Genomic DNA, 24,960 nt, shown 5'->3' with positions numbered 1-24,960 from the left:
TACAATCTTTATTCATGTTGGCGGAAATGATTCCCGATTACGCCAATCGTAGGTCACTAAAATTAATGTTGAGTCGGGGGGTACATATGCAAAGACAATGTCGGACTCCATAGTTTTCTCTGGGCCCCTGCCTAATCTGACCAGTGATGACATGTATAGTTACATGTCATCATTCAACCGCTTGCTGTCAAGATGGTGTCCAGCAAATGACGTGGGCTTTATTAAATCAAATTTGAAGCTCTTGATTCTTTTCTTACACTTCATTGTAGCTTTCATTCTCGTATTTTATCTGTGTTATTCTATTTTATCTTATTTTGGCTTTCTATTCTCTTGTATTGTATTTAAAAGTCCTTTTATAATGTGTTGCTTTTGCACTTTGTGTTAATACATTAAATGTTTAATGTTTTATATAAGGCACTTTGAATTGCTTTGTTGAAATATGCTGTACAAATAAACTTGCCTTGTCTCAACTGAAAAGAAGTCAACATAACAGTCCTCTCTAGTGGAGCTCTTGATAACTTTGATCCAAGACTACAGGTTGTTACAAACTATTTAAGACATTGTGGTGCAAGATTGTAAATAACCATAAACAAGAAACCATCATTAGCTATAAACGAAACATTTCAAAAGTCAGAGGATGATGTTATTTAATATATTCCAGTAGTTTCCCACCTAAAGCCCCATAGAAACTGTGTCTGCCCCCGACTTCAATCAATTAAATCTAAAGTAAACAGAAGTGAAGATATACATGAAAAATTAACACCACCACTGCAATAGTACAACAAAGTAGGAGAATTAAATGTGGACTCAAACATTAGATCTGTCATCTAAAGGTGTATTAATAAACAATTTCATATCAGATTATCATATTTATTCATTTTGTCTTAATGAAACCTGGCTGTTATGAAGAATATGTTAGTAGTGCTGTGACAATATGGAAAAGCAACGTATCATATGGGATGGTGTTCATCCCTCCAGAAGAGTTCCAGAGACTTGTAGAATCATTGCCAAGGCTGAGAAACACCATTTTTCAAAAAGATATTCCCTCATTTGGTGTTTTGATGATGGTGGTGGAGAGTGCTGGTGGTGGTGGAGTTATTGTGCTTGGCCCTAAACACCTTGGAAACACATTATCTAATGATATGGCCACTCTAGATGGCATTGCCCTGGCCTCCAGCACCACCGTAAGGAATCTGGGAGTTATCTTTGATGAGACTCTGCCTATTCTACCAACAGTGTTCACCTTAACAAAGGAAGTTACTCTGATTTTTAATTAAACATTCAAATTTTTATTTTTGACAGCATCAGAGTAAAGACAATCAAGAATAACAACAATCATAACAATAACAATAACAATAACAGCAGCAATAGCCAGGGAAGGACACTAACAGGACTGCGAAGGACCGTGAAGGCTCGGCCTGCAACCCACGATTCCTGTGAGATGAGAAAGAACAAAAGACTCCAGGGAAGAAGCCAAGTTAGTTACATGCATTAATGGTACATGAATGAATACAGATGGAGAGGAGGAGGAGGAGGAGACTGGAGCTCAATGCATCATGGGAAGGCAGTCTAGGCCTATAGCAGCATAACTAAGGGCTGATCCAAGGCGAGCCTGGGCGGCCCTAACTATAAACTTTATCAAAAAGGAAAGTTTTATGCCTACTCTTAAAAGTATTTTCTTCACTGAATACTTCCTATACAATTTAGAGTGTCCAACTCACCTTGAAGATCTGTGAAGGTTTTTATAGAAAATCATGCTATAAAAACCTTCACAGATCCTCCCTTCTTACCTTAATCGTCCTCTTCGACACCAGTCCAGCAGCAGCAAAAATTCTTCTTCATCCAAGAGAAGAAGCGCCGGAAGCAGTTCTTCTTCTTCTTCTTCTTCATTTTCTTGTCCTCCTCCTCTGTGGTCCCGGAGTCATCTGAAAGTCAAAGGACATTAAATACCTCAACCATCCGTTGAATGAACAATGATTCAAACACAAGGGGAGGTGACTGTTTCTTACCAGATGTTGTGGAGTCCTCAGATGTCCAAGACATGTCACTGTCACTGACTTCCAGCGAAGACTCTGACATCCAAGACTGCGAACTAAACGCACACACACACATACATAGTTAGTGTGTTATTCCTGTTATTGTCATAACGTGCAAAACATGCATTTATTAAGTATCATGACCAGAGGAAATCATCTCACCTGGTGTCACTCTCCTCACTTTCCAGTGCCACGGTGTTCTCGGCTGTGGCAGGACGAACCATAATTATGACCGTCCGTGAAATTTTTGGAGAGCGACTGTGGTGGTCTGGGTGGATGTTGGTGGCTTCATCCGTCAGAGCAGGGGCAGGAGGGTCACAAACAGGGTGCTCACTGGCTGAAGCTAGCACCTCACTTCTCGACGTGTTATTCACGTGAGTCACCAAAGTAAACACACAAACACACAGTTAGGATATTATCTCTGTTTGTGTCATGAAAGAAATGTCTCTCCTCTACCTGAGGGATGAGTTGATGACCAGAGGAAATCATCTTACCTGATTGCGCTCTCCTGACTTAACGGCCGCTGTGTGGAAGTTGGACTGAGGGCTCCACGTGTCCTGGTGAATGAATACACATGAAGTTAATCACAGAGTCAGTAGTAAGTTGCCTCATTCATCCTGTATTTTCATCATAAAGGTCACAAATGAAGTTGGTGAGCTGCTGGTTCCACAAGTATTTGTTAGTAGCGTAAAATTCCCATTTCAAAGTTTGTCTTTGAATAATATCCTCAGTGTTCCTCGACACAAATTCTCCTGGGTCATTTACCCCTAACTATAGCTTTATATTAAATCAATCAGTTTGAATTATTATTGCTTTGTTTCTGAGAAGCCTTCTTTTCCAGTCAGTTTGGTATAGCGAATGGCTTTACACACTACAATACCCATGAGCCTCAGCTGCCATTTCTACGGTAGAGAAGCCAGTCAGTGTGAAAGTCCAACTGCAGAGCTCAGTCCACACAGAAAGTACTACTGGGAAAATCTAACCATCCTTAGTCTGATATAAAGTTGTTTGTAACTAACATTAGCATTTTAATATTAGTGAAGTGAGAAAGACAGATAACTGTCCAACTTAACGCTAAACTTACTGTTGCTAAAGTTGGTCAGTTAGCGAGATGTTAAATATTAGCTTTTTGCATATGGTGATAAATTACTCTGTTTTCCATGCAGAAAATAAACAGGATTCTTAGTTTTGAAACCCTGGAGGTTTTTACAGTGTAAACTTCAGATAACTGTGAGCTGCTAACACAACAGTTTTAGGCTCAGTGTTTGGATTCTTCCTAAAAACCTGCTTTGGAGTTGTAAATGCAGTTTTTTTCAAAGATTTTTTTTTTTTTTTTTTTATCAAAGAGAGTACTATGAGTTTGTGTTGAGCCAAAAGGAGGATTGAATCTGATAAAAACAGGAAGTGTGGCCTCTGTACCACACACTCCTCTAAAGAAGACAAGGATGAGTTAACACCTACCTCTCATCTACCGTGGTCTCCTCCGCTGGCACTTCGGACTCGGACTCGGTCTGGGTCTGGGTCTGGGTCTGGCTGGGTTGAGCAGCTGCTGCCTCTGGAGGTTCATTGCTATCAAAAGACAAACGTTCACTGTTACATTGATGGCCAGGACACAGAACTTACCCCCACAATAAGCAAGTATGCACATCAATTAATGATCAAATCATAAACTATCACTGACACTTACTGTTGTCTGATAACATAAACTCAAATCACTACCAATATCTCAGCACACACACACACACACATACACACACACATCAGGTCATGGTCACTTTTACATTACGTTACTACAACATTACATAAACCTACATTAATTTCATGGAGACTTACCCTAACACTAACCATAACCACTGACCCAAAAATGAGCTTTTTCCCCAATTGGGGACACAGCTTTTGTCCCCAATTGGACAAGCCATCCCCAATTAACTGGTCTTAAGTCTGAAATTTGTCCCCAAGAAGTAGCCTATGAAAGGCCACACACACACAGACACACATGCACATATTTACCGAGAGTTGTTGCAGTCCTGTGCAATGAAAGGATGAGTGAGGACTTCACTGGGGGTAATCCTCTCAGCCTCATTTATTTTGAGCATTGCCTTCAGAAGCTCAGTACATTTCTCCCAATCCACAGCTTCATCACAGCTATCCTCTTGACGAATCTAGTTTAAGAAACAATGGTCAAATCCACCATCAGTAAACTCATCCTCATGATTCATCAAAAGACCTCAACTGACAGTAACAATGACAGCTACCACCTACTTAACACTTACCTGTTTCAAGTAATCCAGAGAGGGATGTTTGAACTTCCTGTGGTCAATGCGAGGCTGAGGATATTTTCCCCAGTACTCTTCAGGTGTCTAAAAGAAGGTTCAATATATGGCAATAAATCTAACTGATTAACTGTTAAATGTTGACTGAAATACGTCAACTTAATTAGAGAAGAGATTGGTAAAGATGAATTGTTGTGGTACCATCAGCCTCCAGCCGTCGGTGTCAGTCTTGTTGAAAAAACAGTGTGTTTTCCTTCCCTTCCTCAGTAGATCGTCCGCTGGCTGACCCAGGAGTTCAGTCATGAATCGCATCTGGAGATGAAACACAGCATCACAATAAGATATGCAACAGGCATGCCACTTATGTCTTCTTGTCTAAATACTGTTGCTAAAATTCTAGCAACACTAGCTAATGTACAGTCTAATGTATAACCTTGATCACAGTACTTTCTACTGAGGTACTGATGTTAAACAAAGACCATTTTAATCTTAATTTTCCCTCACAGTTTTGAATCACCAACTGAGCGTTAGCTAAACTCCACTGCTGAAGAGCGGTGGCTCTAACACGACTTAGCTTAGTAACTTACTGCTTCATATTCATCTTTTGCAGGGAACAGTATATAGCCGAGGATCATGGCAGCCAGCACACCTCCCAGTGACCACATATCAATGGCCTCCGAAAATGGAAGGCCCAAAATGATTTCCGGAGCCCTGAATGTGGAAGAAAAGCATTACAGAGAATGAGGAACATTGTCATATTTTAAGTATTAAAAATACAGTCTAGCACAGTGACAAACTGAAATAACACGTATAGACAGAAAGCACACAGCTACTAATAGTAAAACTGCAAGACTACAAACTCACTCCAGTATAATAATGATCAGTATCTCTATAGACCTCACCTGAAGTAAACTGTCTGCAATCTCATGCCCGTCCAGGTTTGAGTTGCGGGCGTGGCCAAGCCGAAGTCTATCAGCTTGACTCTGAGGGGATTAGTCCAGCGATTCACCACCATTATATTGTCTGGTTTGACATCGGTATGGATCACTCTGATTCTTTTGAGTGCGTCGAATGCTGTGGCCAACTGCAAAGTACAAGGTCAGTAATATAAGATAAGAGCATGTAGCACAGTTTCAAACTGACACAGTGTTCAGTGCTTTACTTGCTATCAAATGGTACCATATTCATACCTGTTGGATGATGACTCTGATTTTACTCAGACATAATGGGTGATGATAGTAAATGTATTTGTCTAAGCTGATGTCCAACGACTCGAAGACCAGGGCCTTTCCATTCCTCACCTCAAACCAATCATAAAACTTGACAATATTGTATTTGTCCAAGTTGTGGTGCATCAAGTTCTTCAGCATACAAAACTGGAGACAAGTTTGAAAGGATTAGCCTAGTTGTTTACAGATAGTTCACATGTTAACTTGTATGAAAGTCAGGGGAAACAGTTGGACTAAGAGGACAGTTTAGAAAGGCAGAGCATCATACCAAGTAAATACTTGTCAATAGATGTGCCTGTTACTGTATTATTTAGCACTAATTGAAGGGAATTGCCTTTTTGCACCTGTAATTACCAAATATAATTTACTTAATACTGAATACTCAGTGTACCCCTTACTGTACAAACTCTTTTACAGCTGTGAACATCGAAAATCAATAAAGTGTCCTACCTCCTTGATGTCAGTAGCGTTGTAGTCGTGGTCGTGTCTTGGGATCTTTACAGCCACAATGTCTTTAGTGTCTTTCTTCAGACATTTCAGCACCACTCCAAAGCCACCTTGTCCCAAAACCTTCATGAATTCATATTTTCCAGGGAGTTCGAAGAGGTTCTTATTACGGGTCATGGATGACATTGTCGTCAATAGTCTTTCTGCCATTTTTTTCTCTCAGAAAGCTGAAAAGAAATTGGAGAAGTTACTTTCATTCACTGTAAATGCCCACAACAGTGTTTTAATTCTAGTGGTGGAAAGTAACTAAGTACATTTACTCAAGTGCTGTACTTAAGTACAATTTTGAGGTACTTGTACTCTACTGGTATATTTCCATTTTATGCTTCTTTATACTAACAGAAATGTTGCTACATCCAAGAGACAGAAAGAGCGTCTTACCTGTATCACAGTGATCGATTTACAGTCCTCTTCTTACGATCGCTTACTTGTTAATTCGAGTGTTGGTGTCCGTTCAACCACTCAAGCTAAAATGAGTAGAACTCACAGAATTCTAATTTATGCGCAACATCATCACCAGACTCCTTTGATGGAATGATGATTGATGATTGATGATGTAACAAAACTCAGTTAACATGAGTTCTAAAGGCCTCACAACGACATCACCTTCAATTCAAATATAAATAAAGTTTTGAACCAGGTACTGTCGGATACATTCTGCAATAAAAGTTTTTAGTGTTATATATGAAAAATTCATAGATTAGGTGTGTTGCTGTGGGGTGTCAATGCAATATATGGAAACACTAGTATGGTTCAACAATATATATCCAGTAATGTATGCTCAAGTCTTATATTCATAGTTTATTTGGACAAACAGAGTATTGATGCATTAAACTGTAATTTTAGATTCAGACATCCACCGGCAGTCCCGAGGGGATTCATCTTTTCATTGGTTTGGTTTTATTTTGTCATAAAACAACATGACACACTTTTTCATATATTCACAGGGAAAAATGAGAAATGACAGCACATATATTCTAAACATAAACATGGACATGCAGAAACACAAACAAACAAAGTAAAAAACTGTAAACAGCACATAAAAATATGTGTTCTGCATAAAGTTGACGCATGACAGGATAAAAACACTAAACATTAAAGTAACTAATGTTACTTAGTTGTGACATGCAGATACAGTAGATACTCATTACAAGTTGCATGTTTTTTTATGTAAATACTAGATACATTCATCCATCTCTACTCCTTTAATTTTATTAAATAAAAAGTTTTTACATCCATTTTGAAAAAGGAAATAGAATCTGAAGATCTCACATCATCTGGAAAACTGTTCCAAATTTTAGTCTCCACACACTTAAATGCTTTAGATCCAAAAACTGCTATATCACTGTATTCTGAATTTGCATGCCTAGTATTATAATTGTGCTGGTCTCTGGTACACTCAAACACCTGGAAATAGTCTGGTGCTAACGTGGAGGAGATACTGAACACATTATTAGTGGGAGGAATACAGAATCAGCAGGTGGAGTCAGGCCAAGCTTCAGTAATGACCGATCACATAGACTCCTCTCATTCCCTTTAAACACAGCAACAGCTGAAAAGAGTTCACCTCTGTGAAGCACCTGACATACCAAAATATACATTCTGTACACCTCAAATATAAATATACATAAATCAAAATATGTTGACAATGGTAGAATGAAGATAAAGCTAATGTGTTGTGTTTGCTGCCGCTTATTTTGTGCAAACAATTAACATATAGGATAATTAATACATTTAAACTCCGCAGTTCTACTCCTCTTCATATATGAAAGTCATTCATGCTTTTAAGTATATACAATATCCTTAAATAAACAGATGAAAATCAGGTTTGGAAATTTGATGGTTAGCTGTTTGAAAAGCACTCAAGTTCTTTCACTGTTTAGTCGAAATAATTAATTTGTTAATGATGAATGAAGGTATCCACGCTGTGTTGATGTGTGTAAAGTAAGCACCCCTACAAAAAAGCACATGTGAAATTCAGTCTTTCACATGTGAACCGAAACATTTCACATGTGATGCTTTGATTTCACATGTGAACTTAAATTTCACATTTGGAATTTCACATTTCACCATAACGCAGATGTACTGATAGCCACTTTTTGTGGTTTTAATTTACCTATCAGGTCCATGCCGAGTAGTTCAAATGGATATGTTATCTGAAAAAAGCAGTACAAAATAAAAATACATATTTCATTCTGGATACAATGTTTGTGAGCATGGTGACATTTAAAGAAAATAGTTCAGCTTCAGTCAGTCAGAGCTTTCTTCCTTTCCACATGCTCTGCTGAGAAATATGTAAATATTACGTAAAAATTTAAATCAGTAAGGTAAATATGTTTTGTGAAAAAACAACAGACATTGCTTATGAGAATGTGTCAAGAGTTACCTTTATGGGGGTATACTCCACTTCCTGTTTGATAACATGACCAGCTGACTGGCACACTGCACATTCTGACACCTGTTTAAAACACATATACATGAAAAAGTGAACTATCTCCTGGCATTTCTCTGTCACTTAACATTGGATTCAACCATGTAGAACACATTTTAAAATTTCTGTAATTTAATGAAAATATACATATACCTACTTGCAAGTAAGGTATACATATTTATATGTAGTCCGCTGAAACTCAATAAAAAGCAAAGTGCTTATTTTTTTCTTCAATTGCAGTGTTTACTTACCCATTTATCTATGTCAGCAGACATCCCAGGCCAGAAAAACCTTTTTGAAATGGCATCTCTGGTTTTTTTTTGTCCAGTGTGAGCACCTGTGGAGCTGTCGTGAAAATCCCTAAAAATGGTGTTGGCCTCCTCTGTGCCTCTAACGACTTTGGTTTTGATGACCTTACCAGGACCTTTCAAATAGTACTGTGCTCCATCTAGGAAATAAATTGAAACATATGTTTACATCAAATATATTATACAGCAAATATATTAAACATTACAGAGTCGGCATATATGCGAGTAAATAAACGTAAGCGCGTGGTGTCTATATTTAAAACAGAAATCCTCAACTCACCTTCTAGGACAAACTTTGAAGCCTTTTGTTGAATTTCATTTTTTTCTGCCTTTATAATGTTTGGTGGATACTGGCCTTTAGTTTTGTAATTCAGAATAGTCTGATACAATACTGAATCCATACTGCTGTGAATGTACTTGTCGCTGTTGATTTCTGGGGCCTTAAAGGGGCCCCCACAAACTTGTTAATATATAGGCTACTTATGTAGCCTACATCTCCATTTATTTCATATGCAGACATGCTGATGCAATTCAGTGTAAAACAAAAAATTCAAAAACAATGCATTAACTAATGTTGATAATATTTTCATGAAAGTGATGTGTTTCTCCCAGCATCAAATACTTTTGAGAGTATAGTTGTAGGACTGGTGCTGATAAGTGGAGTAAGTTTCATGGATGTGATACTTTCCTCGTGGGAGATAGCAGGGGGTGCATTTCCTTGCCCTATATATATATATATATATATATATGTATGTGTGTATATTTCAAAATAGACCTCTTAAATCCTAATAAACACAAACTGACTGATGAGTTCATTGATACAATGTATAGTATGCGTTTATATTCAATGATCAGTAAGGCTATTAATTAATGACATTAGTGACCATTTGCCAGTTTTTGTTATCTATGACTGTGATTATGGGAAGGATCAGGATGCAAGAAAATTAAAATACAGGTATGACTATGGTGGAATCCATAGGCACATTTAAACATGAATCAGTAACACAAAACTGGAAAAGAAAAGCCTGTATAATGAAGAAGATACTGACAAAGCCTAAGAAACATTTCTAAAAATATATTTAGATCATTATATGACAAAAAACTATCCAATAAAACAATACACCAGAAAGCAAAATTATACAGATAGGCCTTGGATCACAAAGGGGATACAAAATGCCTGTAAAAAATACCCTATATAGAGAAATCATAAAATATAGAACTACAGAGACAGAAAATAAATATAATAAGTACACAATATATAAACATAAATATATTCTATTCTATTCACTTTCAAATTATCTGGACTTTAAACAGAATGTGACGAGACTGAGAACTGAGAATGATATTGATTTGTGTCATTGTGTGCAGGTTATCTTTCGTAGTAAATTGTGTCTCAAAAAACATGAGCATTTTGTCCCTTTTGACATTTACTCAATTTAAAAATGAATAAAAGGTCTTGTGGGTATTATCTGTACGTTTGGTTGTTGTTTAAGGCGACTATCTTCAAATGCAAATGCGCGTTCCCGCAACGAGGGGTGCTTTTCATGGCAGGGGTGCTTGATACGGCACAACACTTGCTGAACATCTGGATCTTAAGCTATCGCTGTCGGGTTGCAGCACGTCACCGTAGTCCCGCTGAGGGACAGAGCGGAGCTCTCCAGCTGCTCCCCGGTGGCGTCCTGAGGCTGCTGCAGCCCCCAGTCCAAATCCATTCTCCTGTTAGCTTAAAGTCACTGGAAAGGCAAATACATGAGTTTCTCTTAAGTATGTAATTTGGGATCTCGTGCATATTCAACACCTAAAAAGTATGAGAACATAGCCTTTGACATAGCCTGTAATGTAATTCTTTAGAAAGTCTCTCCCCCTTCCTTTGTTATTGGGTTGCAATTAGGCAGGGCTAAGCAAGGGTAACTCTGCAATAAATACCTGCCCAATCATATTTAGGAGAAAGATAATTGATGTGGCTATCTGGCCAAGCTGACTCCACAACACTTACTATCGTCTCCCCCATGAGAAAACAATGCACAGTGCTTTTCTTTTAGCTACACTGATAAATTCAAATTAGCCTGACATGGTTTGAAAATTACTGTGTTAAGCTAACCAGCAGACTGGGGTACACCACCCAAATCTGTATTAATCACAGAGTGGATAAGTAGCTCCAAAATGTAGCATAGCATAGCTAATGCTAACGGTTTCATGTAAGTGAATGAAAGATGCTAAAGCACTTAGCTTCTTAGTCTGGATGGTATAGTTCAATAAAACACAGATATGTGTGGTCTACCCTAGTGTGCTAGTTGGCCGATTAATCAGGATAACTAGCAGACTACTAGGATAGTTGATAATAAGCTCAAAAGTTTTGCATAGAAAAGCAAATGCTAACTGTTTCATGTAAGTGAATGGAAGATGCTAAAGCGATCAGCGCCAGTTAAATAAAAACACAGATTCGGATGGTGTAACCTAGTTTGTCAGTTAGTGAAGTGTTCAAGCTTTCAACCAAGTAGGGTCCATTTGATAGATTTGGTAGTTAATAGCAAAACGTTTAAGCTATGCTAAAAGTTTAATTTATATGAATGGAGAATGCTAATACCGTTAGCGCTATACTCCAGGAGATACAGTTAAATAAAGGGTCCTTTTGATAGATTTGGTAGTTTATTCCATGTCAACATTGAATGGAAAATGAAATGGTACTTGAGCTGAAAGTGAGCTCTTCCCCACAATCCTGAGAAATGGTTTGAGCAGCCAAATGAGTTGTTTTGGAGCTAGGTTTTCTAATAGTTATGAATGTTTTTTTTCATTCAGATTTTTGTGGATGCTTAATGAGACACTCAACTTTGATATCATTTGATATCATTTTTACTATTTAAAGCCACATTTCCAGAGGCTTTAACAACAGTCCTCAACAGACCTTCAGGGCTGCTACAACAAGCCAACTGTTGCGTTAGCTAACGGAAGCAGCTATCTAGGCCTACTGCTCGATAAAAGAAGTGAAACGTAACCTCTAAATCTGAAAAAAGGAAATTTGGACTATTGCTTTACCGTTGTAGAGATTTGAAGATGAAATTTGGAAACTGTCATTGGACCAACATGATATCAATATTGTATTTTGTTGTTGACTGGTGAGGGACACGGATGTACAAAGAGAACTGGATACAGTGTTGGAGGCGGGGCCCCGTTCATTCCTAGGAAAGTTGCTCAGTGGCACATGAAGCCAAAAAGTTTGCCTTCTGGGTATAAAATTACCCAGATCTTCCGGGATCATTGGGCTCATAGAGCAAGTGCACTAGTGACTTTCACTGGCCGAGCCAGCTACTTTCGGTTTAGCCCTCCGGCTAACTTGAATGGGGATAAAACAATTCAATCGTGTGGCACTTTTAGACTTTCAAAATGTGATCAGACCGAATGGATCAAATTCTGATTCTGTGAGACAAGTCATTTCGCGGTGGTTGTGATGCTCACAAAATGTATCTGCTGATTTACGGACGTCTCTTTCACAATGTTAGTCTATGGGAAAAAGTCTTTTTGGGCCCAATAGTGTCACGTGACGTTGTAATTACATGGTTTAGCTACTATGTCAAATTGGCTTCACAGCCCAGCGCTGTTCCTGGGGGCTTGATTAGGGAGGGCATAATCCCTTGGAGCGTCATTTTACATATTTTGGCCAATCATAGATTAGCATGGAAAAATGAAGTACATTAAATTGAAATAAGAGATCCCACCCTAAGGAGGACAGCAGGAGCCCGCCCTCTGCCCCCCCACCACCACTTACACACATTGCCCTTTCTCCTCTTGCCTGTATAGTTACATGTCATCATTCAACCGCTTGCTGTCAAGATGGTGTCCAGCAAATGACGTGGGCTTTATTAAATCAAATTTGAAGATCTTGATTCTTTTCTTACACTTCATTGTAACTTTCATTCTTGTATTTTATCTGTGTTATTCTATTTTATCTTATTTTGGCTTTCTATTCTCTTGTATTGTAATTAAAAGTCCTTTTATAATGTGTTGCTTTTGCACTTTGTGTGTGTTAATACATTAAATGTTTAATGTTTTATATAAGGCACTTTGAATTGCCTTGTTGAAATATGCTGTACAAATAAACTTGCCTTGTCTCAACTGAAAAGAAGTCAACATAACAGTTCTCTCTAGTGGAGCTCTTGATAACTTTGATCCAAGACTACAGGTTGTTACAAACTATTTAAGACATTGTGGTGCAAGATTGTAAATAACCATAAACAATAAACCATCATTAGCTATGAACAAAACATTTCAAAAGTCAGAGGATGATGTTATTAAATATATTCCAGTAGTTGCCCACCCAAAGCCCCATAGAAACAGTGTCTGCCCCCGACTTCTTCAATCAATTAAATCTAAAGTAAACAGAAGTGAAGATATACATGAAAAATTAACATCACCACTGCAATAGTACAACAAAGTAGGAGAATTAAATGTGGACTCAAACATTAGATCTGTCATCTAAAGGTGTATTAATAAACAATTTCATATCAGATTATCATATTTATTCATTTTGTCTTAATGAAACCTGGCTGTTATGAAGAATATGTTAGTAGTGCTGTGACAACATGGATTTTTTTCTGAGTGTGATGAAAAAGCAACGTATCATATGGGATGGTGTTCATCCCTCCAGAAGAGTTCCAGAGACTTGTAGAATCATTGCCAAGGCTGAGAAACACCATTCTTCAAAAAGATATTCCCTCATTTAGTGTTTTGATGATGGTGGTGGAGAGTGCTGGTGGTGGTGGAGTTATTGTGCTTTGCCCTAAACACCTTGGAAACACATTATCTAATGATATGGCCACTCTAGATGGCATTGCCCTGGCCTCCAGCACCACCGTAAGGAATCTGGGAGTTATCTTGGATGAGACTCTGCCTATTCTACCTACAGTGTTCACCTTAACAAAGGAAGTTACTCTGATTCTTAATTAAACATTCAATTTTTTATTTTTGACAGCATCAGAGTAAAGACAATCAAGAATAACAACAATCATAACAATAACAATAACAATAACAGCAGCAATAGCCAGGGAAGGACACTAACAGGACTGCGAAGGACCGTGAAGGCTCGGCCTGCAACCCACGATTCCTGTGAGATGAGAAAGCACAAAAAAACTCCAGGGAAGAAGCCAAGTTAGTAACATGCATTAATGGTACATGAATGAATACAGATGGAGAGGAGGAGGAGGAGGAGACTGGAGCTCAATGCATCATGGGAAGGCAGTCTAGGCCTATAGCAGCATAACTAAGGGCTGATCCAAGGTGAGCCTGGGCGGCCCTAACTATAAACTTTATCAAAAAGGAAAGTTTTATGCCTACTCTTAAAAGTATTTTCTTCACTGAATACTTCCTATACAATTTAGAGTGTTCAACTCACCTTGAAGATCTGTGAAGGTTTTTATAGAAAATCATGCTATAAAAACCTTCACAGATCCTCCCTTCTTACCTTAATCGTCCTCTTCGACACCGGTCCAGCAGCAGCAAAAATTCTTCTTCATCCAAGAGAAGAAGCGCCGGAAGCAGTTCTTCTTCTTCTTCTTCGTCATCTTCTTGTCCTCCTCCTCTGTGGTCCCGGAGTCATCTGAAAGTCAAAGGACATTAAATACCTCAACCATCCTTTGAATGAACAATGATTCAAACACAAGGGGAGGTGACTGTTTCTTACCAGATGTGGTGGAGTCCTCAGATGTCCAAGACATGTCACTGTCACTGACTTCCAGCGAAGACTCTGACATCCCAGACTGCGAACTAAACACACACAAACACACATACATAGTTAGTGTGTTATTCCTGTTAATGTCATAACGTGCAAAACATGCATTTATTAAGTATCATGACCAGAGGAAATCATCTCACCTGGTGTCACTCTCCTCACTTTCCAGTGCCACGGTGTTCTCGGCTGTGGCAGGACGAACCATAATTATGATCGTCCGTGAAATTTTTGGAGAGCGACTGTGGTGGTCTGGGTGGATGTTGGTGGCTTCATCCGTCAGAGCAGGGGCAGGAGGGTCACAAACAGGGTGCTCACTGGCTGAAGCTAGCACCTCACTTCTCGACGTGTTATTCACGTGAGTCACCAAAGTAAACACACAAACACACAGTTAGGATATTATCTCTGTTTGTGTCATGAAAGAAATGTCTCTCCTCTACCTGAGGGATGAGTTGATGACCAGAGGAAATCATCTTACCTGATTGCGCTCTCCTGACTTAACGGCAGCTGTGTGGAAGTTGGACTGAGGGCTCCACGTGTCCTGGTGAATGAATACACATGAAGTTAATCACAGAGTCAGTAGTAAGTTGCCTCATTCATCCTGTATTTTCATCATAAAGGTCACAAATGAAGTTGGTGAGCTGCTGGTTCCACAAGTATTTGTTAGTAGCGTAAAATTCCCATCCCCAAAGTTTGTCTTTGAATAATATCCTCAGTGTTCCTCGACACAAATTCTCCTGGGTCATTTACCCCTAACTATAGCTTTATATTAAATCAATCAGTGTGAATTATTATTGCTTTGTTTCTGAGAAGCCTTGTTTTCCAGTCAGTTTGGTATGGCGAATGGCTTTACACACTACAATACCCATGAGCCTCAGCTGCCATTTCTACAGTAGAGAAGCCAGTCAGTGTGAAAGTCCAACTGCAGAGCTCAGTCCACACAGAAAGTACTACTGGTAAAATCTAACCATCCTTAGTCTGATATAAAGATGTTTGTAACTAACATTAGCATTTTAATATTAGTGAAGTGAGAAAGACAGAGAACTGTCCAACTTAACGCTAAACTTACTGTTGCTAAAGTTGGTCAGTTAGTGAGCTGTTAAATATTAGCTTTTTGCATATGGTGATAGATTACTCTGTTTTCCATGCAGAAAATAAACAGGATTCTTAGTTTTGAAACCCTGGAGGTTTTTACAGTGTAAACTTCAGATAACTGTGAGCTGCTAACACAACAGAGTTTTAGGCTCAGTGTTTGGATTCTTCCTAAAAACCTGCTTTGGAGTTGTAAATGCAGTTTTTTTCAAAGATTTTTTTTTTTTATCAAAGAGAGCACTATGAGTTTGTGTTGAGCCAAAAGGAGGATTCAATCTGATAAAAGCAGGAAGTGTGGCCTCTGTACCACACACTCCTCTAAAGAAGACAAGGATGAATTAACACCTACCTCTCATCTACCGTGGTCTTCTCCGCTGGCACTTCGGACTGGGGCTCGGTCTGGGTCTGGGTCTGGGTCTGGGTCTGGCTGGGTTGAGCAGCTGCTGCCTCTGGAGCTTCATTGCTATCAAAAGACAAACGTTCACTGTTACATTGATGGCCAGGACACAGAACTTACCCCCACAATAAGCAAGTATGCACATCAATTAATGATCAAATCATAAACTATCACTGACACTTACTGTTGTCTGATAACATAAACTCAAATCACTACCAATATCTCAGCACATACACACACACACATACACACACACATCAGGTCATGGTCACTTTTACATTACGTTACTACAACATTACATAAACCTACATTAATTTCATGGAGACTTACCCTAACACTAACCATAACCACTGACCCAAAAATGAGCTTTTTCCCCAATTGGGGACACAGCTTTTGTCCCCAATTGGACAAGCCATCCCCAATTAACTGGTCTTAAGTCTGAAATTTGTCCCCAAGAAGTAGCCTATGATAGGCCACACACACACAGACACACACGCACATATTTACCGAGAGTTGTTGCAGTCCTGTGCAATGAAAGGATGAGTGAGGACTTCACTGGGGGTAATCCTCTCAGCCTCATCTATTTTGAGCATTGCCTTCAGAAGCTCAGTACATTTCTCCCAATCCACAGCTTCATCACAGCTATCCTCTTGACGAATCTAGTTTAAGAAACAATGGTCAAATCCACCATCAGTAAACTCGTCCTCATGATTCATCAAAAGACCTCAACTGACAGTAACAATGACAGCTACCACCTACTTAACACTTACCTGTTTCAAGTAATCCAGAGAGGGATATTTGTACTTCCTGTGGTCAATGCGAGGCTGATGAAATTTCCCCCAGTACTCTTCAGGTGTCTAAAAGAAGGTTCAATATATGTCAATAAATCTAACTGATTAAATGTTAAATGTTGGAAGACTGAAATACGTCAACTTAATTAGAGAAGAGATTGGTAAAGATGAATTGTTGTGGTACCATCAGCCTCCAGCCGTCGGTGTCAGTCTCGTTGAAAAAACAGTGTGTTTTCCTTCCCTTCCTCAGTAGATCGTCCGCTGGCTGACCCAGGAGTTCAGTCATGAATCGCATCTGGAGATACAACACAGCATCACAATAAGATATGCAACAGGCATGCCACTTATGTCTTCTTGTCTAAATACTGTTGCTAAAATTCTAGCAACACTAGCTAATGTACAGTCTAATGTATAACCTTGATCACAGTACTTTCTACTGAGGTACTGATGTTAAACAAAGACCATTTTAATCTTAATTTTCCCTCACAGTTTTGAATTACCAACTGAGCGTTAGCTAAACTCCACTGCTGAAGAGCGGTGGCTCTAACACGACTTAGCTTAGTAACTTACTGCTTCATATTCATCTTTTGCAGGGAACAGTATACAGCCGAGGATCATGGCAGCCAGCACACTTCCCAGTGACCACATATCAATGGCCTCCGAACATGGAAGGCCCAAAATGATTTCCGGAGCCCTGAATGTGGAAGAAAAGCATTACAGAGAATGAGGAACATTGTCATATTTTAAGTATTAAAAATACAGTCTAGCACAGTGACAAACTAAAATAACACGTATAGACAGAAAGCACACAGCTACTTATAGTAAAACTGCAAGACTACAATCTCACTCCAGTATAATAATGATCAGTATCTCTATAGACCTCACCTGTAGTAAACTGTCTGCAATCTCATGCCCGTCCAGGTTTGAGTTGCGGGCGTGGCCAAACCGAAGTCTATCAGCTTGACTCTGAGGGGATTAGTCCAGCGATTCACCACCATTATATTGTCTAGTTTGACATCAGTATGGATCACTCTGATTCTTTTGAGTGCATCGAATGCTGTGGCCAACTGCAAAGTACAAGGTCAGTAATATAAGATAAGAGCATGTAGCACAGTTTCAAACTGACACAGTGTTCAGTGCTTTACTTGCTATCTAATGGTACCATATTCATACCTGTTGGATGATGACTCTGATTTTACTCAGACATAATGGGTGATGATAGCGAATGTATTTGCCTAAGCTGATGTCCAACGACTCGAAGACCAGGGCCTTTCCATTCCTCACCTCAAACCAATCATAAAACTTGACAATATTGTATTTGTCCAAGTTGTGGTGCATCAAGTTCTTCAGCATACAAAACTGGAGACAAGTTTGAAAGGAGAAGTTTAGTTGTTTACAAATAGTTCATATGTTAACTTGTATGAAAGTCAGGGGAAACAGTTGGACTAAGAGGACAGTTTAGAAAGGCAGAGCATCATACCAAGTAAATACTTGTCAATAGATGTGCCTGTTACTGTATTATTTAGCACTAACTGAAGGGAATTGCCTTTTTGCACCTGTAATTAGCAAATATAATTTACTTAATACTGAATACTCAGTGTACCCCTTACTGTACAAACTCTTTTACGGCTGTGAACATCGAAAATCAATAAAGTGTCCTACCTCCTTGATGTCAGTAGCGTTGTGGTCGTGGTCGTGTCTTGGGATCTTTACAGCCACAATGTCTTTAGTGTCCTTCTTCAGACATTTCAGCACCAGTCCAAAGCCGCCTTGTCCCAAAACGTTCATGAATTCATATGTTTCGGGGAGTTCGAAGGGGTTCTTATTACAGGTCATGGATGACATTGTCGTCAATAGTCTCTCAGAAAGCTGAAAAGAAATTGTAGATGTTACTTTCATTCACTGTAAATGACCACAACAGTGTTTTAATTCTAGTGTTGGAAAGTAACTAAGTACATTTACTCAAGTATTGTACTTAAGTACAATTGTGAGGTACTTGTACTTTACTGGAATATTTCAGTACTAACAGAAATATTGCTACATCCAAGAGACAGAAAGAGCGTCTTACCTGTATCACAGTGGTCGATTTACAGTCCTCTTCTTACGATCGCTTACTTGTTAATTTGAGTGTTGGTGTCCGTTCAACCGCTCAAGCTAAAATGAGTAGAACTCACAGAATTCTAATTTATGCGCAACATCAACACCAGACTCCTTTGATGGAATGATGATTGATGATTGATGATGTAACAAAACTCAGTTAACATGAGTTCTAAAGGCCTCACAACGACATCACCTTCAATTCAAACATAAATAAAGTTTTGAACCAGGTACTGTCAGATACATTCTGCAATAAAAGTTTTTACTGTTATACAATTATGAAAAACACTAAATGTTAAAGTAACTAATGTCCATAGTAATCCTAGCTGCTGTGCCCCTGCTACATTACTCACTGACAGTTGTGACATGTAGATACAGTAGATACTCATTACAAGTTGCATGTTTTTTATGTAAATACTAGATACATTCATCCATCTCTACTCCTTTAATTTTATTCAATGAAAAGTTTTTACATCCATTTAAAAAAAGGAAATAGAATCTGAAGATCTCACATCATCTGGAAAACTGTTCCAAATTTTAGTCTCCACACACTTAAATGCTTTAGATTCAAAAACTGCTATATCACTGCATTCTGAATTTGCATGCCTAGTATTATAATTGCGCTGGTCTCTGGTATGCTCAAACACCTGGAAATAGTCTGGTGCTAACGTGGAGGAGATACTGAACACATTATTAGTGGGAGGAATACAGAATCAGCAGGTGGAGTCAGGCCAAGCTTCAGTAATGACCGATCACATAGACTCCTCTCATTCCCTTTAAACACAGCAACATCTGAAAAGAGTTCACCTCTGTGAAGCACCTGACATACCAAAATATACATTCTGTACACCTCAAATATAAATATACATAAATCAAAATATGTTGACAATGGTAGAATGAAGATAAAGCTGATGTGTTGTGTGTGCTGCAGCTACTGGCATACCGGTGCTGCCGCTTATTTTGTGCAAACAATTAACATATAGGATAATTAATACATTTAAACTCCGCAGTTCTACTCCTCCTCTGCATATTTGAAAGTCATTCATGCTTTTAAGTATATACAATATCCTGAAATAAACAGATTCAAAATCAGGTTTGGAAATTTGATGGTTAGCTGTTTGAAAAGTGCTCAAGTTCTTTCACTGTTTAGTCGAAATAATTAATTTGTTAATGATGAATGAAGGTATTCACGCTGTGTTGATGTGTGTAAAGTAAGCACCCCTACGAAAAAGCACATGTGAAATTCAGTCTTTCACATGTGAACCGAAACATTTCACATGTGATGTTTTCATTTCACATGTGAACTTAAATTTCACATTTGGAAATCACATGTGTATCTTGAAATTCACATGTGAAGCTAAAAACATGTTTTTTTCACATGTGATTTTTAAGATACATAATACATGTGAAATGGATTGTGTCACATGTGAAGTGAAACATTTCACAAATGAACCTAAGTTTCACATTTGAAAATCACATGTGTATCTTATAATCACATGTTTTTGGTTTTATATGTGTAATGCAAACTTTACATATGAAAGGGATAAGGTCACGTGTGAAAAGAAACATTTCACATGTTGTGACCTCACATGTGTACCTAAGTTTCACATTTGGAAATCACATGTGAATCATCTTAAATTCGCATGTGAAAAAAAAGTTTTTAGTTTTATATGTGAATGCAAACTTAACATGTGAAAGGGATAAAGTCACGTGTGAAGTGAAACATTTCTTGTGAAATTAAACATTCAGGTGATAAAAGACATTTTGAATGCAAACTTTTATATGTGAAAATCAGCAGCCAATCGGCCGAAAACCACATGTGCCCTTGAATACTTCACATGTCAAACATCCGGAAACCACATGTGCCCTGAACGTATCACATTTTGTATCCCCTTTGTGATCCAAGGCCTGTCTATACAATTTTGCTTTCTGATGTATTGTTTTATTGGACAGTTTTTGTCATATAATGATCTAAACATATTTTTAGAAATGTTTCTTAGGCTTTGTCAGTATCTTCTTCATTATACAGGCTTTTCTTTTCCAGTTTTGTGTTACCGATTCATGTTTAAATGTGCTTATGGATTCCACCATAGTCATACCTGTATTTTAATTTTCTGGCATCCTGATCCTTCCCATAATCACAGTCATAGATAACAAAAACTGGCAAATGGTCACTGATGTCATTAATTAATAGCCTGCTTACTGTGTTGTCTTCCATAATATTTGTAAATATATTGTCTATTACAGTGTGATGTTATTTTGCTTGGTCCACTGATCATTGAATATAAACTCATACTAAACATTGTATCAATGAACTCATCAGTCAGTTTGTGTTTATTAGGATTTAAGAGGTCTATTTTGAAATACACACACACACACACACACACACACATATATATATATATATATAGGGCAAGGAAATGCACCCCCTGCTATCTCCCACGAGGAAAGTATCACATCCATGAAACTCACTCCACTTATCAGCACCAGTCCTACGACTATACTCTCAAAAGTATTTGATGCTGGGAGAAACACATCACTTTCATGAAAATATTATCAACATTAGTTAATGCATTGTTTTTGAATTTTTTGTTTTACACTGAATTGCATCAGCATCTCTGCATATGAAATAAATGGAGATGTAGGCTACATAAGTAGCCTATATATTAACTGTATTTGTCCCAACTTTTAGTGTAACAGTTTTATTTTAGTTTACATAATTACATAGTAATATGATCAAGACTGTATTATAATGTTGAAATATTAGGTCAAGCCATTTTATTATAAATTGTATACATATAAACAGCATGTGATGCTAAATGCACTTACTGTAGCTTTATTATCCAATCATCCAATTATTATCCAAATGATGTTACTCCACTGCGCCGACAAGTTTGTGGGGGCCCCTTTAAGGCCCCAGAAATCGACAGCGACAAGTACATTCACAGCAGTATGGATTCAGTATTGTATCAGACTATTCTGGATTACAAAAGTAAAGGCCAGTATCCACCAAACATTATAAAGGCAGAAAAAAATGAAATTCAACAAAAGGCTTCAAAGTTTGTCCTAGAAGGTGAGTTGAGGATTTCTGTTTTAAGTATAGACACCACGCGCTTACGTTTATTTACTCGCATATATGCCGACTCTGTAATGTTTAATATATTTGCTGTATAATATATTTGATGTAAACATATGTTTCAATTTATTTCCTAGATGGAGCACAGTACTATTTGAAAGGTCCTGGTAAGGTCATCAAAACCAAAGTCGTTAGAGGCACAGAGGAGGCCAACACCATTTTTAGGGATTTTCACGACAGCTCCACAGGTGCTCACACTGGACAAAAAAAAACCAGAGATGCCATTTTGAAAAGGTTTTTCTGGCCTGGGATGTCTGCTGACATAGATAAATGGGTAAGTAAACACTGCAATTGAAGAAAAAAATAAGCACTTTGCTTTTTATTGAGTTTCAGCGGACTACATATAAATATGTATACCTTACTTGCAAGTAGGTATATGTATATTTTCATTAAATTACAGAAATTTTAAAATGTGTTCTACATGGTTGAATCCAATGTTAAGTGACAGAGAAATGCCAGGAGATAGTTCACTTTTTCATGTATATGTGTTTTAAACAGGTGTCAGAATGTGCAGTGTGCCAGTCAGCTGGTCATGTTATCAAACAGGAAGTGGAGTATACCCCCATAAAGGTAACTGTTGACACATTCTCATAATCAATGTCTGTTGTTTTTTCACAAAACATGTTTACCTTACTGATATAATTTTTTAAATAATCTTACAGTACCAGCCTCCACAGCAGCACCAGCATCAGCAGCAGTGCCAGCTGCCACAATTCCAGCCTCCACAGCAGCACCAGCATCAGCATCAGTGCCAGCCGCCACAGTACCAGCCTCCACAGCAGCACCAGCATCAGCAGCAGTGCCAGCTGCCACAATACCAGCCTCCACAGCAGCACCGGCAGCACCAGCCTCCACAACAGCACCAGCCTCACCAGCAGTGCCAGCCGCCACAGTACCAGCCTCCACAGCAGCACCAGCATCAGCACCAGCCGCCACAGTACCAGCCTCCACAACAGCACCAGCTTTTCACGGCAGGGGTGCTTGATACGGCACAACACCTGCTGAACATCTGGATCTTAAGCAATCAGAAAAACGAGCTGAGCAAATGTTAGCAGCAGCTCAGCTAGCAGCCCCTACCAGACGTCCTGTGCCCGCTGAAAAGTATCAGAGAAACACTGATTTTTAATGTGAAACTTCTTTATTCAGTGTGTTCTGCTGGTTAACCAGTCTGATATCATTAGCAACAATGACAAACAAGCTTACTCTCCTAGTTGTTTCATTTAAACTATGTTGTTAACTTTCTACTGTTGTTGAGAGGAGCTCACCTTAGAGCAGTGGTACGTCTGGTTGCAGCACGTCACCGTAGTCCCGCTGAGGGTCCAGCCCGGACAGTGCGGAGCTCTCCAGCTGCTCCTCGGTGGCGTCCTGAGGCTGCTGCAGCCCCCAGTCCAAATCCATTCTCCTGTTAGCTTAAAGTCACTGGAAAGGCAAATACATGATTTGCTCTTAAGTATGTAATTTGGGATCTCGTGCATATTCAACACCTAAAAAGTATGAGAACATAGCCTTTGACATAGCCTGTAATGTAATTCTTTAGAAAGTCTCTCCCCCTTCCTTTGTTATTGGGTTGCAATTAGGCAGGGCTAAGCAAGGGTAACTCTGCAATAAATACCTGCCCAATCATATTTAGGAGAAAGATAATTGATGTGGCTATCTGGCCAAGCTGACTCCACAACACTTACTATCGTCTCCCCCATGAGAAAACAATGCACGGCGCTTTTTTTTAGCTACACTGATAAATTCAAATTAGCCTGACATGGTTTGAAAATTACTGTGTTAAGCTAACCACCAGACTGGGGTACACCACCCAAATCTGGATAAGTAGCTCCAAAATGTAGCATAGCAAAGCTAATGCTAACGGTTTCATGTAAGTGAATGAAAGATGCTAAAGCACTTAGCTTCTTAGTCTGGATGGTATAGTTCAATAAAACACAAATATGTGTGGTCTGTGTGGAAGCGCAGTTAAATAAAAACACAGATTTGGGTGGTCTAACCTAGTTTGTTAGTTAGTGAATTGTTCAAGCTTTCAACCAAGTAGGGTCCATTTGATATATTTTGTAGTTAATAGCAAAACGTTTAAGCTATGCTAACCGTTTAATTTATATGAATGGAGAATGCTAATACTGTTGGCGCTATACTCTGGGAGATACAGTTAAATAAAAACACAGATTTGGGTGTTCTAACCTAGTTTGCTAATTAGTTGATTTGTCAAGCTTTCTAACCCAAGAAGAGTCCATTTGATAGATTTAGTAGTTTATACCATGTCAACATTGAATGGAAAATGAAATGGTACTTGAGCTGAGAGTGAGCTCTTCCCCACAATCCTGAGAAATGGTTTGAGCAGCCAAATGAGTTGTTTTGGAGCTAGGTTTTCTAATAGTTATGAATGTTTATTTTCATTCAGATTTTTGTGGATGCTTAATGAGACACTCAACTTTGATATCATTTGATATCATTTTTACTATTTCAAGACACATTTCCAGAGGCTTTAACAACAGTCCTCAACAGCCCTTCAGGGCTGCTACAACAAGCCAACTGTTGCGTTAGCTAACGGAAGCAGCTATCTAGGCCGACTGCTCAATAACAGAAGTGAAACGTAACCTCTAAATCTGAAAAAAGGAAATTTGGACTATTGCTTTACCGTTGTAGAGATTTTAAGATGAAATTTGGAAACTGTCATTGGACCAACATGATATCAATATTGTATTTTGTTGTTGACTGATGAGGGACACGGATGTACAAAGAGAACTGGATACAGTGTCGGAGGCGGGGCCCCGTTCATTCCAAGGAAAGTTGCTCAGTGGCACATGAAGCCAAAAAGTTTGCCTTCTGGGTATAAAATTACCCAGATCTTCCGGGATCATTGTGCTCATAGAGCAAGTGCACTAGTGACTTTCGCTAGCCGAGCTGGCTACTTTCGGTTTAGCCCTCCGGCTAACTT

General features: G+C 38.7%; 2 protein-coding genes across 5 annotated transcripts; both read right to left on the bottom strand.

The window, feature by feature from the left end:
• Positions 1–1,464: 1,464 nt before the first annotated feature.
• LOC122993666 (homeodomain-interacting protein kinase 1-like) lies at positions 1,465–18,861 on the bottom strand. Of its 2 annotated transcripts, none has more exons than XM_044368025.1 (13): positions 18,675–18,861; positions 5,989–6,231; positions 5,500–5,685; positions 5,212–5,393; positions 4,897–5,020; positions 4,511–4,621; positions 4,310–4,396; positions 4,047–4,198; positions 3,498–3,605; positions 2,531–2,593; positions 2,199–2,390; positions 2,010–2,092; positions 1,465–1,925 (listed from the first exon to the last, which is right to left on the bottom strand). In XM_044368025.1, exons 2-13 carry the CDS (start codon positions 6,193–6,195, stop codon positions 1,792–1,794), a joined length of 1,629 nt encoding a protein of 542 aa, XP_044223960.1. In that variant the 5' UTR covers positions 6,196–6,231; positions 18,675–18,861; the 3' UTR covers positions 1,465–1,791. The 2 variants fall into 2 exon arrangements, with proteins under 2 accessions (XP_044223960.1, XP_044223961.1); XM_044368026.1 differs by lacking the exon at positions 18,675–18,861 and adding an exon at positions 6,427–7,149 and having other exon boundaries at positions 5,989–6,212.
• Positions 13,897–24,621, bottom strand: LOC122993664 (homeodomain-interacting protein kinase 2-like). Of its 3 annotated transcripts, XM_044368018.1 has the most exons (14): positions 23,702–24,621; positions 23,285–23,438; positions 18,449–18,655; positions 17,960–18,145; positions 17,672–17,853; positions 17,357–17,480; positions 16,971–17,081; positions 16,766–16,852; positions 16,503–16,654; positions 15,948–16,061; positions 14,985–15,047; positions 14,653–14,844; positions 14,462–14,544; positions 13,897–14,377 (listed from the first exon to the last, which is right to left on the bottom strand). In XM_044368018.1, the coding sequence occupies exons 3-14, from the start codon at positions 18,629–18,631 to the stop codon at positions 14,244–14,246; spliced, it is 1,611 nt and encodes a 536-aa protein (XP_044223953.1). In that variant the 5' UTR covers positions 18,632–18,655; positions 23,285–23,438; positions 23,702–24,621; the 3' UTR covers positions 13,897–14,243. The 3 variants fall into 3 exon arrangements, with proteins under 3 accessions (XP_044223953.1, XP_044223950.1, XP_044223951.1); XM_044368015.1 differs by having other exon boundaries at positions 23,285–24,621; XM_044368016.1 differs by lacking the exons at positions 23,285–23,438; positions 23,702–24,621 and adding an exon at positions 18,855–18,946.
• Positions 24,622–24,960: the final 339 nt, after the last annotated feature.

Source organism: Thunnus albacares, chromosome 12 (genome assembly GCF_914725855.1).
Source record: "Thunnus albacares chromosome 12, fThuAlb1.1, whole genome shotgun sequence".
In the NCBI taxonomy this organism is placed as follows: domain Eukaryota; kingdom Metazoa; phylum Chordata; class Actinopteri; order Scombriformes; family Scombridae; genus Thunnus; species Thunnus albacares.
The sequence above is the reverse complement of the archived record's forward strand: the minus strand, read 5'-3'. Positions and strand labels throughout refer to the sequence as shown.